General features: G+C 28.2%; 2 protein-coding genes across 2 annotated transcripts; one reads left to right on the plus strand and one right to left on the minus strand.

The window, feature by feature from the left end:
- The first annotated feature begins 871 nt into the window (after positions 1-871).
- LOC129962159 (uncharacterized protein slr1152-like) lies at positions 872-1,357 on the plus strand. The gene is made up of 2 exons (XM_056075897.1): positions 872-1,246; positions 1,346-1,357. The coding sequence occupies exons 1-2, from the start codon at positions 872-874 to the stop codon at positions 1,355-1,357; spliced, it is 387 nt and encodes a 128-aa protein (XP_055931872.1).
- A 381-nt stretch (positions 1,358-1,738) lies between these two features.
- On the minus strand, positions 1,739-19,561 carry LOC129962012 (uncharacterized). The gene is made up of 6 exons (XM_056075679.1): positions 19,419-19,561; positions 16,913-16,959; positions 12,015-12,131; positions 8,129-8,176; positions 5,804-5,857; positions 1,739-1,948 (listed from the first exon to the last, which is right to left on the minus strand). Exons 1-6 carry the CDS (start codon positions 19,543-19,545, stop codon positions 1,847-1,849), a joined length of 495 nt encoding a protein of 164 aa, XP_055931654.1. The 5' UTR covers positions 19,546-19,561; the 3' UTR covers positions 1,739-1,846.
- Between the last annotated feature and the right edge of the window lie 1,505 nt (positions 19,562-21,066).

The following is a 21,066-nucleotide window of genomic DNA, read 5'->3' on the forward strand; positions in this document are numbered from 1 at the left end:
CTTCTGGAACATGAAATAAAGGAAAACATAAAATCAAGTAATTTAGTACTCACATATACTATGAATCAGATTGTCTCTAGCGGGATTCGAACCCACGGTCTGTCGATTATGAGACTAGTGCCATCACCATTCGGCCACGGAGATTCGACTGTCTTTCTTCAATGCGGCAATATGATTTCTCATAATATATGAAATGCAATTGTTAACTTCAGGATTCTTTTTTGATATTACATATCGTATGAAAGAAAAATCATTTATTTTTGATTACATGAAAGATAAATATGTAGTAGAAATTTGAAGCAAGAATTCAAGCATAACGTTTAATTTCTAAATTGTGCATTCTCAAAAAATTTCTATTCACAATGCATTTACCTTCTACTTACAAATACCAGATAGTACATTATTTAATTTTAGAATAGTACATTTTTTGCTGCATCATTGGAGAGTTTCCATATCAGAACTGTTTTTATTTAGGTCGATTGATGGTTATCTTCTTCTGTATGATTAAAACAAAACGTTCAATTATTTAAATATTTCAGAAAAATGTATTCAATTATTTAAAGGCTATTTTCAAATGTTTCGTCTGATTTAATTCTTAAGAAATATACTTTGAATACTATTACCTATAACAGTTTCATTCTTTTTGCCATATAAGTCGATTTTCTATTATTAGAAAAACAAATTATTGAAACAAATTAATAGAAGAACGGTCATCAAATGATGGAAATGCAATTTAAATACCATTGGAGATTTCATTACCACAATTTGGTGAAAATACTTCTAAAAGAGCAAGGAAAGTTGTCCCTTCTCAATTCAAAAGAAATAACACTAGATATGTCAAGCCATCTACAACATTACATGGACGATAAGTATGAATCAAAATGCAGGTATCCAGGATGTAAATCTAGAGCAGTCATGTACTCAAAATGCAGGTATCCAGGATGTAAATCTAGAGCAGTCATGTGCTCAAAATGCAGGTATCCAGGATGTAAATCTAGAGCAGTCATGTGCTCAAAATGCAGGTATCCAGGATGTAAATTTAGATCAGTCAAGTGCTCAAAATGCAGGTATCCAGGATGTAAATCTAGAGCAGTCATGTGCTCAAAATGCAGGTATCCAGGATGTAAATCTAGAGCAGTCATGTGCTCAAAATGCAGGTATCCAGGATGTAAATCTAGAGCAGTCATGTGCTCAAAATGCAGGTATCCAGGATGTAAATCTAGAGCAGTCAAGTGCTCAAAATGCAGTATCTACTTATTTAATATTTTTAAATAATGAACCTTCATTCAAAATAAGGTTTAATAGATTATTAATATAATAAATTTTTATTTTTTTCATTTATAAGGCCTTAGAATAGGAAAAGTATAGCTATTAAATAACCAGGAAAATTAAATACTTTTTTTGGTCGAGGACGCTTTAACTTGCTTAAGACCCAAGGTACACATACGCGTACCTTAAAATTACGCGACTTAAAATTGTTTGATTGGCAAATATTTTTTTCCACACACTATTGAGATGTAATAAAGGTGAAAAATCTAGAAATCAAATTTTTAAACCAATTTTAAAAAATTCAGGACTGAAGAGGATAAACCTAAGTTACTTCTGCAAACTGAGAATCCTTCTTTATTTTTATTCCTTTGAATTGTCCGTTTATTAATTATGTACCAATGACTGATGAAAATAAAAATAATGAAATAATAGCATACATTTAAAAAAGAACCTATGTTATTTTCCAAAATTTATTTCTTTGCTTTTATTGGTATTGTGAATGCAATTCGCACAATCCATACAATTCGCGCAATCCATACAATTCGTAAATAACTGATTTTGGCTGATGTGAAAGTGATCATCCAAAAATATTCCGTACTGCAGGCTTTTTTACTGCGTCTTCCTTCTTTTCGCATTCTTCACTCTCCGTGATTTTTTTAAGATAAGCAGAACTCCTCATCTGAAAGAGGAATTCTGAATTAATAATTATTTAGTGTCATTAGATATAATAATACATGCAGAAATTTTTTTGTATGAAATTAAGTTTTAAGAAAATTGAGATATAAAACATCGCAATGCCGTCATGTCTTATTGCTGGCCTCTGCTATGCTAGGAAAGACAATTTTTCTTCGTATTAAACCTATTCTATAATTACTTGTTTCATCAAGGTATGAATAAATATGATAGAAATGTTGACTGCGTTACCCAATCAAATTTATTTATGTGTTCTTAAAAGACAATTACAATTGGCAAAGCGGTCAATATCGAACTAATATATAATTTATTATTGTTGCAATTTTTTTTTTCAAATATTAGAGAAGTTGGTATAATAGAAATATATAATCAATATCGATTTTTTAGAAAAATAATTTGTTTAAGTTTGTTAAAAAGTTTGAAAAAATAGATTCATATTTTATAAGATATAATTTTATTACTGTTTAATTTTAGTTTTTTTATTAATTTCCTATTTTTTGATAATTTTTGAATATTCTTTTTGGATGTATTTGTAATTTTAATTTTAATTATAATTGTATTTATTTTATTAGTTCTGTTCTCGTGTGTTTTTGTTTGCTCTGTGTCTTTTTAGTATAATCATTTAAATGTATGACATTGTATCTGGCAACCAATTTATAATGTTCAATTTGTATTGTGTTCTTGCCAATGACTGTTATGTGGTTATTCATTGGCTTGAGCTGCACTCTGCTGCAGGCATTCTGTAACACTTTATTCTAAATGTGAAATTAAACATATTTGTACCTTTAGAAGTTTTGTAATTTGTTCTGTAACGATCAATTATCGAAAGTCATTTACAGCATTTAGACTTGATGCGAATGATTTTGAATAACCTTGTACTTTATTCTTAATTTTATTTTATAGTATATAAGAATTTAGAACTAAGAAACATTACATTGAGATAGAAAAATGTATTTTCGTTGGGGATTATAAAAATCAGATTAAAATAAATGTTACAATTTTACATGATACATCTTTCATAATTAGACATATATTAAAAATGGACATGTAAATTATAAAATTGGATTTTTAAAATTGGAATTGTAGGAAATTTCGTAAAGTACATTTATAAAAATGAGATCCATCAAAAGCTATAATTTGGTCGTTTTGTACTAAAACTCCAATCCTATGGAATTTTCCATTTTGAAATTTTTGAATGAGTTATGCTTGAAACACCGTTCGATTCTTGTATCTTTTTTTTTCTGAAACGAAATTTTATATTTCATGAGCAATGTTGCATATTCCTAATAATGTATCTGGAATGCAAATATATAAAAGACTGTTGTAAAATAAATGCGCCTGTGGGAGAATTGGAACCGTTTATCAGTATTTGAAAGACTGTATAGAAGTCTCAGAAGCAAGAAAGAATCTAAAAAATGCAAACAGTGGCTTAAGCACAATATTTAGGACCGAAGAAAATATTAAAAGATCGAAAAACATGATATTTAAATTGATAGCTTTTTGCTAACCAACTATTTAAAAGTTGAAAAGTGTCAGTCTCTCTTTCATTGTGGAAGTTACATCTGGGGAATATAGAGAATTTTGAGGAGATAATCGGGATGTGATGACCAACTCATCGTAAAAAAAAAAAAAAAAAATGACAGGTGTTTTAGATTTAAAGAGACTGGCTACCTTGTAACTGGGAACCAACCACAATAAAAAATAAAGCGATGTGCAGCAATGGCTAGGAACACGGATTTGTTTTGAAATACCAAGTCTCTACAATTGGGAGATGGGTTGGGCGTCATTTAAGAGTATGCAATTTCGAAGAATTGGGCAGTGATAAATATAGCCGTGAGTCACTAGATATCCTATCAACATATACTGCTTCATTCAGTGATGGCTGGGTGATAGTCTGTACAAAAGAAAGAAAATATGTCTGTAATGCAATTATGATTTCTACAACAAACCAAATATATGATTTGGTTGCTGCATTCTAACACTACATATAATTTTGATGGAAGATAACAGGATAACGCATAAATTCTATATTAATTCTATGGCAATTACTAATTGACATGAAAGTTCTATTGATAAAATTAGTGCAAATAGTTGTTTGGGGGCACTCTTATAAAATTCCATTAAGTGAGTGCATGTTATAAAGTTCAATAAACTCGATAACGGATAATGGTTCAGCTATGTCAATAGAGACAAAAATGGCAAAACACAGACTTAGCATACACAAATAAATTCGTTCAGATATCAACAACACGCATGACAGAAATTATATTTTAAAGCAAAGAGAATTTGCAGGAGATCATCGCTTTAAAAAGAGGAATCACTGAATTATTTCTTCTTTCCATTTGGACAACTTCTGCTCTGACTGTCGGGTTTTAATAGTCCCCATGACAGGATAAAGATGATGCTCCTAGAAGGATATAATATATTTGCTTTTCACTGAGATATTTTTAAGATTCCAGTAACTCCGTGCATCTTCGGAATTGCTATCAAAGTCTTCAGATTCGTCCCTGAGTGGTTGTCAATTTCTTCATAAAGGACGAAGAGTCGTTAGTATTTCTCCATTCAGTAGTTTTATGTGTAGTATTTTTTCTTGAACGTAATGCTTCAGCAGTTTATTCTTTATTTTTGTCATTACCTTCATGCTTATCATTTCTCTTTCTCTCCTTTTTATGCAGTTCTTATTCACCTTCCAAGCTTCGATTCTCTTAAGCGGAAATAGTTTACATAAATTTCTTCAGTATTATTACAGTCTTCCATAGTCTTACTTACATTCCATCATTCACATAAGTAATAACTCACACAATTCTGAAAAATGTTTAAAAATTCGAAATTCTCCTTTTGACAGTTATATTTCGTTCGGAATTCAATTTATCGTGTGTGCACCTCCGCTTTTACCTCTTTTGTGACGCGGCATGGAAACTTTTGGAAAGGTCTCTACCTTAACTTCTAATAGCGAAATTCGAGCATACTCGATAAATTGTTGTTATGTTTGTTGCCAAATCAATGCTACATACTGATCATCCATTCATTCAGCAATTTCTAGAACTATTTGCAATTCTTTGCTACGAGATTAATTGCTTACATGTAAAATATTACAGAACCACAGCAATATTATAAACATTTTTCCACCCATGCGGTTGATGTTTCTTTTCTTCAAAAAATCAAAAATAGATCCTGAAACCTCCTAGAAAGTAACCAAAGAAAGAAGCCTACTATGTACTGGAGTCATTTTGTTTTCAAACAGTTTACAAAGCTTATTTGAATAATCATACCTCTAAACAGCCTACAAAATTCACTCATTTTATAAATCAAATTTGAACTAACGATAATATTAGCTATGTCTCTTTTAATTTTCAAATTCTCCAACTACTGAAATTAAATGTTTATGTTAGACGGAATTATGTAGCTTCATTTTTTTTCTTCTTATAATGTGGCAATTTTTCCACTGAAAATATTTAATTTGAAACAATGAGACATAAAATCACTTTAAGGAAGATTTCTTTTCTCTCATTTAAATAGTGGTTTTTCTATATACGTTTTCATTCTTTGATGATTCTAAGATAGTGACTTGTATAAATTTTGTGTTCATGAAAAAGGATGATTATCAAAGAAAAAGTGCTTAAATGCATTACTATGAAAAAGTGTTTAAACGCGTTACTAGGAAAAAGTACTTAAACGCGCTGCTATGAAAAAGTGTTTAAATGCATTACTATGAAAAATCAATCATAATTGGAAATTTATCAAGATTAAAAATGATAAGAAATTGCCTGATTACGTTGTTATAATTATACGAAATGAAATTATAAATGTTTATGAAAACACAATGAAAGAAATATCTTACTACTCCCTCGTCTATTTCCCTGCAAACTTTTGAGAAACGATTTACACATGATACCTAAAATGAATAAATGCAAATGAATATAATTAAAATAGATAATTCATAAAAATGTCCTTCAATTATAAAAATATCACTTAAGGAATGGCTTTGTTATTATCTAAATCATTTGAATAATATGTTTTTTTTTAATTCTCTGAGATGAGAAGAAGAAGACGTGTAAAAATTTTGCTCTTATATTAGGAGCGCAATGTTAGATCAAATAAGGAAACATGGCATGATGCATGAAATATATGAATGCAATATGATTCATAGTGATTTTCTGGTGTAAATAAACATATTTTAAATATAAGTTCTCAGTATCGCATTTCATAGTTGGGAAAAAAATGAAAAATACGAGGGAGAAATCTCAGGAAAGACAATGATTAAACATATGATTCATACAATATTGTAACGACACTTTTTTTTAATTTAGCGCGAACTGAATGCTATAAACTGAAAGCGACAGCTCACAAATTCTTATATAAATGCAGGCAAGTTGGCTAAAAATGGCTTTGTGATTGATTTATTTTCTGTTATTTCTCATTTGTTCTAGAATGTTCTTATAATTTATGTATCTTTCTAAATTTGGAAGATTCGAGCTATTTCGTCTTGTGTATAAAAACAGATGTAAGGTTTAGTTCCTTTAATAAAGTCTCGAGTTGAGATTGGCGAGTGTTATCTTTGGCTTTAGTTAGCACACATTTATCTGCGCTAACTTCACCTACGAGACTAATGATAAGACATTTCCTTTAGATGATGTGCTCCTTGGGAACATTGTCATTTAATTTATTTGAGAAAAAAATCGTTTATAGAATAAAGTACTTAGACTGTATATAATTTAAATAGGCCGCTTGAAATGTATTTTTTCAAACGTATACAGTTTGCATATATTTCTGTAAAATTGCACTTCAGTTGTGAAATTAAATTAATTTTCTAAAACCATATTTTGAAGAAATATATTGATATAAACATATGAAATAAGTATTTCATTTTTACTTTTTTAATTTGGTTTAAAATAATTATAATAAAGATTGGCACCAACTAAAAAGCGCTTTAGAAATATGCAATTTTTCTTGGAAATTATATATCAGTTTTCTTATTTTTAAACTAACCGAAACTACTTAAATTTTTAATCTGAATTTATTTGTTTTATTCATTATACAAAACGCAAAAAAGAGTGCTTAAGTTGAGAATTATGATACACCATCTTAGTGACACAGGAAAACAATTATCGGAAGGTTTGTTCTATTTTCTCAAACTTGTTCCGTGTAACACATAAATGCTCAATGTAGCTCATTAAAAATCTAAACACATTCTAGCGGGAAGATGAATTTCGACTACCATGTTTAGAAGGGATATTTTCAAGCTCAAAATCAATAAGTGAAATATACCAATGTGCGTTCTACTTTTAGTAGTAATTCAAATCGATTAAATATCGATATAAACAATAAAGCAATAAACTTTTTTTTTCCAGTTTAATAATTTCAGTTTAGCCATATGATGACATTCTTCTCAAGTCATGTTATGGAGCAAACAGATAATCAGAAGGTAACCACTTAATAATGTTCAGAGCTAAAGAATACAATATTTTAAAATATAATTTTAAGAATATTTGTTTACTCTTTTAACGTTATTCAAATTTAAAAGCATCAATGTGAAACAGTAGATCCATAAAATCGTGTAATTCCATTATATCTTAATGCCGCTAATCTATCTCTATATTTTTGAATAATTGCAGTAGATTTAATATTGTATTTTTTTACGATCATAAGCAACATGTAGGTCTAGAAAATGTATGTCCAGTCTTCATTTTTAATCCGATAAGGCCGTTGAAAATTAGGATAAATTCTGAGAAGCTTCAAGTTTAGTTTAGTTATATTAACGTCCCGTTTAAAGCAACACTAGGGCTATTTTGGGACAGACCTCGTAATTTTGAACCACGGACAGATGACGAGAATGACACCTGAGCTGCACCTTCCTTCAGCTGAGCAGCTTCAAAATAATATTGTGCTGAGGTGTCGTTTCTGCATCGCTAATATCAGAATCATCGTCCGACATTTCGCATTCTTCAAACTCTTTCATTGTAGTTGTGACAAAATCTAGATCACATGGCCGAATTTTTTTCCTCGAAGGTCCTAATAGAGTGTTATTTCTTTCTTTTTCAAACACAATTTGTTATTTACAACTTCTTTACGTTTTGGAAAATAATATAGTATCTTGCATATGCATACTTCGGTAAATAACAAGCATTTCTAATTATTACAAAAGAAAAATATAAAAAATATTTACCAAACTGTATTCCAGAACTGATGAGATAAACTCGTTGAATAAGGCTTGCTTAAAAAGAAAAAAAAAACATTATTTATTATTCTGAAGGTATGTATATTTCAGTTTTGAAATTCATTGAAAAATTTAGAAAAAATTTACAAACATAATCTATGAATAAATAATAAAAAATGCAATAATCAAATTAATTTTAATCAATATCTAGAATGTTAATTATTATCATGAACGTTATTTAATCATTATCATTATCTAGATCTAATCATTATCATGATCGATGAACATTTCTTTTTTTTTTTTTTTTTTTTTTTTTTTTTGCGCTGTTGTAGAATGTAACTGAATGGTAATTATATGATAACTATATGATATATTGTTTTTATTGTTATTTTTGTTATTGTATTTTTACTTTGTTGTGGTTAATTTCTTCTAATTTGTTGTTTTATATTTCCTTTCTGTTAAAATGGTATATCTCTTGAGCATAATTTCAGGGGATTTTCGGGTCACGAGGAATCATTATTAGACAATGTCTGTATTTCCTCACAGAAAAAATCCCTTTCTTTAAATCCCTGCCTGAGGGTGACCCTTGAAAAAGTCTTCAGGCCGGATTCTTTTTTTTAATATTTTTTATAATTTTTTTGGTTTAATTTTTATTTGATTTTTTTTTCCCTATTAACTTGATTCTAATACTTTTGTATCAATTCATCTGTGTTTTAGAAGTAGCTGCAATTACGCTCTCTAAATACTATGAAGTTCTTTTTTGATTTTAGTTTAAATAGGTTATAAATTTTAGTTGCGATTTCGAAACTGTTTTTGTTTCGTTTTCATTTTAGTTTCGTTTTCAAACTTTCTCTTACTTAAGATTGGTTATATATATATATATATATATATATATATATATATATATATATATATATATATATATATATATATACAAAAGTATTAGAATCAAGTTAATAGGAAAAACAAAAAATAAAATAAAAATTAAACCAAAAAAATTATAAAAAATATAAAAAAAGAATCCGGCCTTAAGACCTTTTCAAGGGTCACCCTCAGGCAGGGATTCAAAGAAAGGGATTTTTTCTGTGAGGAAAAACAGACATTGTCTAAAAATGATTCCTCGTGACCCGAAAATCCCCTGAAATTATGCTCGACAGATATACCATTTTAACAGAAAGGAAATATAAAACAACAAATAAGAAGAAATTAACCACAAAAAAGTAAAAATACAATAACAAAAATAACAATAAAAACAAAAAATAGCACTAAAATTAAAAACGAAAAGGCCAGTACATACCGTCAACAGTCAAGGAAACTTTAACCTATTGATTGTGATTCCCTGTTTTTAAAAAACTAGCGGTAAATTATGTAAACAGATGTAGGCTCCCAGCGCCATCTATTGAGTGATCCAATATGCAAGGAAAGTTCTATTTTTATTTAAGCAAAAGGATTAATCCCAAACCATACCTTGTTTAATCAAAAAATTGACATTACAGTAATTTCTAGGAAATTCATTTTTAATTAAATTTTTAAGGAGATTGTTTGAAACTTCAATATAAGAATTTTTATTATTGCAAACACTTTTGATCCTGTTAACTTGTGAGAAAATTAGATTTTTGAAAATTTTAGAGTTTAGATTGGAATGGTAGTTACATAGTTTTGTTATTTTAAAGTTGAAATCATCCCGTTTATCGTATATACCAACTATTGTTTTATCATTAGCAATTTCGATTTTTAAATCCAGAAAGGTAGCCTCAAGTTGACTTTTATTTGTATCTTTTAGAATTAAATCTTTTGGATAGCAATTAGTAATAATATTAGTATTGTCGAAGTTAATCAAAAGTAGGTCATCAATATATCTCCACCCGTTTATTAAATTATATTTAATTATTTTTTTCTCATAGTAATGCAGGAAAATATTAGCTAAAGCACTTGAGAAAACTGTTCCCATTGGAATGCCCTTGACTTGTTTATAAAAATTAATACCATTAAACACGTAATTTTCAGTAATATTAAAATTACATAACTGAAACCAGTTATTTTTAGGAATGATATTTTCATTTAAATATTCGTCATATATAAAAGTGTAGACCTTTATTAATTTTTCATGAGGTAGATTAGTGTATAAATTTTCGAAATCAAAAGTATTAAGTTTATTAATGTTGTTATCTTTAAGAAAATCCAATACTTCTTTGTTACTAGAAATAATAAAGTTTTCTTCATTTTTTTATTTTGTCCAGGATAATTTTTAAGTATTTAAAGAAATGTTTACCCGTATAGTAATTATAACTGCCAGTGCTAAAGGTTACAAATCTGGATTTTAATGGATTTTTATGAAATTTAACTGTTGGGAATAAATAAGGATAGTTAAGAGAGCAAGTCTTAGTTTTGGTTTTTTTTTTTTTTTGCGAAAGCTAGCATTCCTTTATCTAATTCCTTTTTCCCGGTGTTCTTTAACATATAAGTTGCATTAGAGTTATATTCATTAATTAAAAGTTCTTTATAATAATATATTACAAATTAAACAGAAATTATTTGCTGATTTATCTATTACTGTAATAACAATTTTTTTTAATATTTTTTATTTCGCTTTTTAATGTTTTACTAAAATAAATCCCACGTTCTTTAGATCTGTCAAAATCAGTATTCATTTTTAGTTTAATTTCCTTTAAAATTCTCACTTTCCATTCCCCGAAACCTTCCGCAGGCCAATGGTATTTTCTAGATAATTTGGCAATAAAAACATCCAAATCATTACCAATAGAAATCAAAATTTGGTTATGTTTTATTTTTTCTCTTAATCTAAATTTTGTTCCTCTTCCCATCAAATCTCTTAAAGAGTTGGATTCAATAATTTTTAAATTACCTGTAATAATATGACCAGATGAATTGAGACAAAACTATTAAAATCAAATAAACCAAATAATATATATATATATATATATATATATATATATATATATATATATATATATATATATATATATATATATATATATATATATATATATATATATATATATATATATATATATATATATATATATATATATATATATATATATATATATATATATATATATATATATTTATATATATATACTAAAGTATTAGAATCAAGTTAATAGGAAAAACAAAAATCAAATAAAAATTAAACAAAAAATTATTAAACAAATATTAAAAAAGAATCCGGCCTGAAGACTTTTTCAAGGGTCACCCTCAGGCAGGGATTCAAATAAAGGGATTTTTTCTGTGAGGACATACAGACATATATATTTATATATATATATATATATATATATATATATATATATATATATATATATATATATATATATATATATATATATATATATATATATATATATATATATATATATATATATATGTTGTTACTACTAACTTCACTAACATATATATATATGTATATATATATATATATATATATATATATATATATATATATATATATATATATATATGTTAGTGAAGAGAATTGCAGAGAAATTTGAAAATCTTATATCACTCAATGTTCTTTGAAAAATTTATATATTATGATGATTTACTATAACATATAGAGGCGTGGGAATTGTTTGTAAGTATAACCAAAAAAGTCATGAAATTACAGATTTTAATCAATACGCGATTCAATACGCAAAATCATTTTTTTAATTCTTTTTTTTTAATGAATTTCCCTATCTTTTTGAAACTTAGAATGATTAGCAATGTTAATCTCTGCTAATATTACTGGTGACACCTCAGAAAGAAATTCTTTACTTTATTATCGAAACAATATTATCTATCATTTTTCATGAAGCTGTCATTTCATAGTATTACGTAAAAAAATTGTTCTTGAAATAATATTATATATAAAAATAAAGATAATATGTCTTACTCTTTTGTCTTCTGTATGGCTACATGCGACCATTTTGTATGCTACGAATTGTTCTAAAGAGGTGGGACCTTCAAGATCGAAAACTTCATGCATGAGATCTCCAAACTTCTTCATAACCTTGACGCCATATATAAAAAGGCATTATAATATTAAAATTATCTTAATAATAACTTAGCATTACATTCTTCAACAGAAAATAATATTCATGTAAATCATGTGTAAAAAAACAAATAAAAATATATAAAGCCATAATTGATTGTTAAACATTTGTCTCCAGAGGATGCTTTAAAATTAATTCATTAATAATGATTATCAAATTTACAAAAGTGTTCATTGTAATATGACACAAGTATGAAATGAAATCTCAACTGAATAACTCTATGCGTGTTGAAGAAATGGTACAGAAGGCTTCTTAAGTGAAAATCCAGCTTCTCGAAATAATTGAAGAAGGCGAATCATATTACTTGATGTGAGCATTCTTTATAAAGATGATTGTGAAGTTATTGTCTGTAATAATTTGATTAGAAAGGGCATAATCTTAATGTATTGAATTATGTAAGACTGTATAACCCTTAATGCGTAATCAAAATTGCTCCGAAAGTCAAAGTATAATTGTTATTAAAATTATTCATTAGTATAATAATGCACTGCACCCGATGCAAAAATGGTAATTATTTAAATTTTTTGGTCGTTTTCAGTATGCCTTAATTTTCTTATTAGAAAATGCATTACAGAATGGAAATATGTCTTTCTGGTCCTATATTGCAACGAGTGTACAGATTAAATTATCAGTGAAATTTAATTTCATTTTAGAATCCAAATGGCTCTATTGTGTCATCTATTGATTTCTCACAGGAAAAATTTTAGTTGAATGAGAGAGAATTTTTTTAATGTTTTGTTCGTTAGGAAACACTATAGATAGTTATTTACTCTGTGTCTCATAAGAACGCTTTATGATCTCATAAAGCAAAATTCATGCCCTCTAAATTTTATAAATCCTGACTTTTTGTCGATGTAAGTTATGATTTTGCATTGTCAAAAGAGGAAAAGGACAATTAAGTGCTAATTTTGAATAAAAAATGATTACCCTAATCATCATTAGAGGCACACTGAAAAGTCTGAATGACCGGAGAGCCGCAACAGCATTACGGGAGCTAAGGTTGAGTTCTAAGATCCCTCTTTAGCTACGGTACAACCTCTCCCGTAAGAGACATTTTTAGTCACCGATAGGGGAGCCAAACCCGCACCATTTGTGTACGCCCCAGAATGGAGAGAATCGACCACTGTACCAGAAGAGTTCTCATCCACAAATCTGTGGTGCCCCCTGGTGGGATGCGCTAATATAGAATGTAAAATTTTGCCGTTGGGAGTGTCAGCACAGGCGTCATCGATATTATTAGATAGATTTTTAGAATTAAGAAATTTGGTTCAAAGCAAATCTTGTATTGCTTTATAACGAGATTCTATTGAAATAAAACTGAACAAAATTACTTTCTGTTAGGTAGACATATCCATAAATTTTCATATTCAATGTCTCCCAATGTCAGGAAGAATTTTACTAAAAGAAAAATAAAGATCGCAGAAAATTCCTTAGGCAAATTCGATTATTTTTGCATTGCGATATTCCTGCGTATAAAGAGGGAGACATTACTATATTTCCTTTTTCTTTATATTTTCAGAATTTCTAGAAATGAGAAATAACGTTTCTTTTGACGAAGTGCACATAATGCGAAGAAATGAAAGGATTTGTAAGGATAGAGTTGAAAGTATTAAAGCGTTCGTGTAAAATATCGTTTCATATTTTTCACGGCATTGGTCGATATTGATTGATTTCTCTTTGTTCTGGAAAAGACGACGGTATGCGTCATTTGATATTAGTTATTAAGTTCGTCATTAGTTCTCGTCTACTTAGCAAAAGTTTCAGTTCTTCTTAGATTTTTAACTCCATATTTACCAGGAAAAATTCAATTTGAATTAAGTAGTATCAAATTAATTGTTTTTATTCAGATTATTAAGTTGATGAAATTTTTGAATATAATAAATAAAGCGGTAATATAGGCTATTTCAGGCTAGAAACATATTAGTTTCTAGTCTGAAGTTAAATTAGTATGTTTAGTAATATCTGGGAATAAGAAATTTGAGGACGTTTATAGCCCCCAACACAAATGTAGCATTTGAGAAATAAAAAATATCATCGAGAAAATTATGCTCCGATTCTCATTTTATAATTTCATTTAAACTAATCAATTGCTTGTACGTACTTCTATGAAATTAGATATCCTCTTTTCATAAAATTATGTAATAAAAATTTAGATATAATTCATAAAAAATTTAATACTTATAAATGCTTGCATTCTCTTGCCTCTTGTGCCTATAACTTTTTCTCATATTCATGCATAGTACCAATTTAGGCTACGTGAGCTCAAACTTTTGACGTAGCATTTGCGGTTCCATTTTTGCCTAAGAATATTACTATGCATTTAACACATCCACCGCTATCATCTTTTTGATTTTACATTGTTGAGGGTTGATGCGCAGTGAATACGATATTTGTTGAATGAGGTTTTTGATCATGATTTACTTTTGCCTTGATTTGTACTGTTTTAGTTTAATATGGAGGTTGTATACTGTACCTCTGCTCCGGAGAGACATGCTTGAGGAATGACAAGGATATTGGAGCAATGGTGTCACAGCCAGAAATTTTTTTAAAATCCTGCCTTCAGTCAACCTTAATCCCACTAACTGGATCAGAGAGGATATTATTTTCTTCTCAGAACACGGCCCTTTTCCTGACTACCTCAAAAGGTTAAATCTGTCTGAGAGTGACCAGTGCAGTTGTGGTGGGATAGACACCGCACTTCATTATGCTATGGAATGTATCCTTACAATCTCTTGGCCTATAAAAAAAAGCCATCACCAGGCCATGAACAGGAATAGCCGAAAAGAGTCGCCATCAACTTCCTCTCCAGGCAAAAAATCCACAGTATAATTCAAATGAAAATATAGACCTATTCTTGCCTCCATAGCTCTCAACCTCAAGTATCATACCAAAAAAGACCAAGGGAAAAACAAGCACCGTAGTCTCCTGTCATACATTTCAATCAAACAGAGATTCTCTTCATTCCCATTTCTTAAAAATTTTTTCTATCTGATTTTTTTAACTGCATCCTGATCTGCTATATCATAAAATATAAGTGAAGACAGAACATATGTATATTTTTTACACATTTTATCCCCCAGCATTATATTTCAAAGTTTATTATTAAAAATTATATTTCTAAGTTAAAAAAATTTTGTAAACGGTTTCATCTTAATATAATTTCTTATATAATTGTAAATTCTGCAAATAGTTATTTTGTTTCGTTTTTCTATTGTAAATATTTTGTTAATTAAATAAAATTCCCGTAACATGGCCACCAAACCGTTCAGTGACCAGAATGTCACGGATAAGGGGGTATGAGACGGCATTCTGTTCTGTATACTGTACCTATAGTAAATATACATAGTACTGTTTATGTATACTGTATACGCTATTGTTTCTATAGTTGTATTGAAATTTAAGACACTCTCTTATGTACTTCACCTCACCCTAATACGCTGATATCAAAATCTACATTAATATGCGCAAAGGTTTGGAAAACTTCTAAATATAAATACAGACATATACTTGTGAATGTTATATAATTCCTTTCTGTCTTACAGCTTTTCTTCACTCCAACTAGCCAATAGAAGTAATCCAGAACGTGGAATGTAATCATGTAGATGTGATAGTTAGCTGTGTATTGCAGTTTATATTTAATCATTTTGCAGCCTGAGAAATAACAGCTGTTTTCGGTAACTATTAAATTCATAGGGAACAGGTGGGCAATTAAGCAACCTTAATCGCTCAATTGAAACTAAATGTTTACCTTTTCTTTTGAACTTAATATATTTCTGTAATAAAATAATACACCCCGCTATCAGAGACCAGCTGTTTGCCCATCATATTAAGAGCTCTAATTTAATCTTATTAACAATTATTAATGAACTCATCTTATCATAATCAAAGAAACATTTGTTATCCATTATATTCGTACAATAAACATTCAGAACGTCCTCTTTGTTTTTTGCAAAACTAGTTCAGTTGTTGAGCCTGGGGATTCTTTCAAAACTTTGAGATATATTTCAAAACAGAAAGCGAGGGGGGGGGATGGGATATGGACTTTTATCCTATATAAAATAAAAATTATTAAATAGATAGAGTGGGTAGTGCTGAAAATTGATCATTTAATTTCTGTTAATTATATTAAATTTGTAGATGAAACCTTTGAATTGATGAAATATTTGCATAATGTAATAATTGTTATTTTCTTTTCTCTTGATGATTTCGGATAACATTTGGATTTGATAAAATAAATATAGCTTATGAGAAAATTTAATAGGGTATGCCAGGATGAGAAGTCTTTGAAAAAATTCACATAACTGCTCCCACAGCCTTTTGTTGCTGAATTAAATATACAACATGTACTTCCTTAAAACAAACTCCGGCGTATCCTCATTCTTGAATAAAATTTGCTTAACGCCATTTATCTTCTTCTCAGTATGAAATGGCTTTTATCTAATTGCAGTTCTTATCCCTTGACCAGGGATTAAAATAAAGATATATGCTCATATAAATAATCCATAAATTTTAAAAAGTAGAAACGTTAAACTGCATGATTCCTTAAGCAATGATGATCGAAATTCGGAAACGCACATGGATTTATATTAATGATAAATTCGGCAACACACATAGAATTATATTAATGGCAAATTCGGAAATGCACATAGGTTTATATTAATGGCAGATTCGGAAACACACATAGATTTATATTAATGATACATTGTGAACTTCATTTGAAATTTTAGAGAGGCGTTACCTGGTCTCCACTTCCTTCAAGTACTTGATACATTTTCTGGGTATCATCTGTAAAGAGATGTAATAAATATGCAATATTCATTTAGATATAATATGCAATATTCATTTAGATATAATATGCAATATTCAATTAGATGTAATAAATATGCAATATTCATTTAGATATAATATGCAATATTCAATTAGATGTAATAAATATGCTATATTCAATTAGATGTAATAAATATGCTATATTCAATTAGATGTAAAAAAATAGCTAAAACCAGCATTGTTTACTGGTAGCACTAAAAATAACAAAATACTTCTAAGATTAATCCAAGTTAATAGAAATTCGGTTGGTTTATGATAATATTTTCATTCATACTAACCAGCAACAATAATTCTAGGAAAATTATATATATCAAATATATATAATTTTTAGAGTTTAAATTTAATACTAACTGTAATACTATACTATAATTTTTAGAGTAACATTTTAATACTAACGATGAATTTACCAATTCAAAAACAACAACAAATATCCATTTCTTAAATATATTAAACACACAAAAATAGAATCTTCATAAACAAGAATTTATTTATTTATCTAACTCAACTAGAAAATATTCGCGACTTTCTTTCCTTTGTTGACATTAAGAAAGAAAGTTTTCCGAGTTTAGAACCAAAAAAAAAGTTTCAAGTAAAAAAAGTTTAAGAAGTGAAGACAAATTCCATTTCATTTATTTATTGACAAACTTTTGATATTATTGGAAACTAAATCGTACTATTTGGTGTCTTTAAATGAATATTTTTTTTATTGGTCTTTTTGCACCCTTGCTGAATTATTCCTTTCCTCGTGTAAACAACAAATTTGTTCAGCTTTGTCGGCATCTGTTACAATTAACTCTGATGGGACTAACAGAAGATAAAAGTAAGTTAAAATTGGCTTCACATAAAAATTGTGAAACAGAATTGGAATAGAATGTTTCTGATTTTCTAACACCAGAATCTACTAATATTCCTAATTCATTATATATATATATATATTTCTTTGGCACATGATAAATATAATTCTTTTTCTCCCAACATTTGCCAGAAACTATATTTCAAAATTATATGGCAAGAAAAAAAAAGAGTGTTAAAAATCAAGTATTACAAGATTTGCATTCCATTGAATTTGGGATATAGTTTCAACTCAATTATAACAGTCAGTTTTTGTTATTATTTGCTCTACCATTTGAATTTCGATAATTAAAGGGAAAATATTGGGCCTCATATCTTCATTAAAACCGCTTTTTATCAAGTAAATATAAATTGGCAGATATTTTTGTTTTGTTCTGGAAAAATAGTAATAATATCCGTATTAATAAAATGACAAGATACATGATTATTTAAGCACATTTTGTTTTTCCTTTTAGTTTCAATAGTTTTTTTTTTCTTTTAGTTCCAATGATTTTTTTTCTTTTAAGTTTCAATGACTTTTTTTTTCTTTTTTGGTCTCATTATATTTTTCCTTTTAGTTCCAATGAATTGTTTTTCTTTTAGTTTCAATTATTCTTTTTAAATTAACGTTTTGCTTTGAATATAATTTATTTCACATTTCCATTTGTTCTTTTGTTGTACTTAATGAGTATTTCATGATAATTTACATGTATCTTAAAACGCACTTATCCGAATTATTAATAAAAAATGCAATAATTTTCAAAATATATATATATATATATTTTAGAATAATAGTTGGCATTGATTATATATTTGCCAAGGATATCATTAAATTTCTCTGAAAACTTTTTATGGGATATGTTTTTTCTTTTAGAAAAATGATTAATTTTTTTCCCGTTTCAAATTCCGAAATTTTATGTAAGGAATATAAATACGTATATTCACTAATTGCTATAGTGATTCTTTTAAATAAGACCACTCCAAAATATAGTTATAAATTAGTCTTACAATAAAGTTATGTAAAATATATTCATAGTTTTACAAGAAATGAGCTTTAACCTTTTTTTTTATTTAAAATGGCTGCATGGTAAATGAAAATTTTTAAGGAGTAATTTATCATTTGGAATTCTAACACTTATAAAATATTTAAAAAACAATCCTTCTGTTTTTATTCTTTTTATTTGGGCCTATTAAAATTTAATGTTGTAGTAAAAATGTCTAATGCAATATTCAGTCAATAAATATATATAATTTCGTTTATTGATTAGAAAATTTAAGCATATCATTTCAAAAATATGGAAATGAAAAACTGGGAGTCATATCTTTTTCAGATGGTAGTTACAATTTTGAAATAAAAATAAAATAGAAAGCTGAAACATTGAGATAATCCAATGCTTTTTTTAAAAAAATGTTTCTAGTTATGATGTAGTACTAGCAGTTCCTTTCACTAAAGAAGTATGTATACAAGATACGACACACTCAGAATAACTTATGAATTCTGTTGCTTTCAGCTGGATGGCATTTCAAGATTCTTAAGACAGATATATATGAATTAGTATAACTATATGATACTCAATAAATCTTACTTAAATCGCACAAGTAGTGAAAGTAGCAAGTCATCCATTCTTTATTGTTGAAGTCTTGGAAAGGAAGGCAGTATCCATGTAGTGTTATAAAAAATAACAACGATGCAATGCTTAATATTTTCCTCATTTCAAACTATGTTAGTTTCTTCCTTCTAAATGCAGGGGTTTTTTATGTTCTGTGGACTTTATATTAAATTTCAAACAAAAGTCGCTTCCTTCTTCATTGTGTTGTAACATTAGTTTCATTGTATTCATTATCAAAGTTATTGAAACACGCAATTGCTAAAACGCGTGGCGATCATTATCTGATCATCTCGGTGCAACATCAATCCGGACTCCCCCTGCTTATTAATTCATTACCTGCGTTCTTTTCTTCATTTTTATTATTTTTATTTAATCAAACTTTTAAGGAGAGGGGAAAAAACAATTATCAAATAACTGGAATAAAACTAATTTTTAACCCTTAACTGGGGACATGCGGTCTGTGAGACTGCTAGCGACGGATTTTCTGTCACCCCTATTCTATTTTTAGCTCAATTGAATGGATTGACCCTGTAGCTTCCTGTTTCGTGACCTTCAATACACGTGCACTGTTTCAACCGATTTCAGCAGATGCTTTTTAAAATAAATCAGTTATTTCTTCGAGCGCGGTCTCTAAGACCGCATCTCCCTGTTAGTGTCCCAGTGATAAACAAGGCTTAGCAGTTGGCGCTAAAAGTTGCTGCCCAAAATATCATGGAGTTTACTGATCCTATTATGAAGCAGTGCTCCAGACACTTTTAAATGAGGCAGAAAGTAATTTTAGTGATAAGGATAATTGTACAGAAAAGTTTTTCGATGAAAGTTCGCATTGAACTGATTTTAATATCTATGTTCAAACATAATCAATTTTTCTAGTGATAAGGTATTTTGAAAAATTTATAAAATATATTAATATACCAAGATATATATATATAAAGAATTTATAGGTTGATTTTGATACTAGTTCTTAACCTGTCTGTTTAAAACGCTCTAGAAAACTGTGCTGTGAAAGTCACACAAGCCGATAAAAAAAGGGTCAATTTTACCCATTGTCATTTTTTTTTATTTTTCATATAATTCTTGAATTTTACATTATATTATCTTCTATATACCTTCATATACTATAAAAATAAATATGATTTAAAAAGTAATATGTTTTTTCATGAATATTATTTATTGTAACATGTAATTTGAGAAGAAAATATATCTTCCAACGCATCTACTTTTTTCAATGACAATATATTTTGAAAAATTTCTAAAACATATCTATATATCAAGAAAAATATCTGCAAAATATATGGACAGTTTTTCATACTAATACATTCATTAGAAAATTTAATTTCAGTTTAAATGAAATGCGGTCTTGTATATCGCACCTCCCCAGTTAAGTCCTAAAATTTCACCTCCCCAGTTAAGGGTTAATATGATAATTAGTTTTTAATATGAAGATGTATTGCAACTCTGTAGCGATTTGTCATTGATAACATGTCTGTTTTTATCAAAACTTATGATGTTGAGACTAATTATTATGTTTGAGACCTTAAGTATTTATTGCTCATGGATAGAAGAATACATCCTACATTTCTTTTTACTGAGATCAAGGTATAGCCTCGAAACTTCTGAAACC

Source organism: Argiope bruennichi, chromosome 2 (genome assembly GCF_947563725.1).
Source record: "Argiope bruennichi chromosome 2, qqArgBrue1.1, whole genome shotgun sequence".
Lineage (NCBI taxonomy): Eukaryota > Metazoa > Arthropoda > Arachnida > Araneae > Araneidae > Argiope > Argiope bruennichi.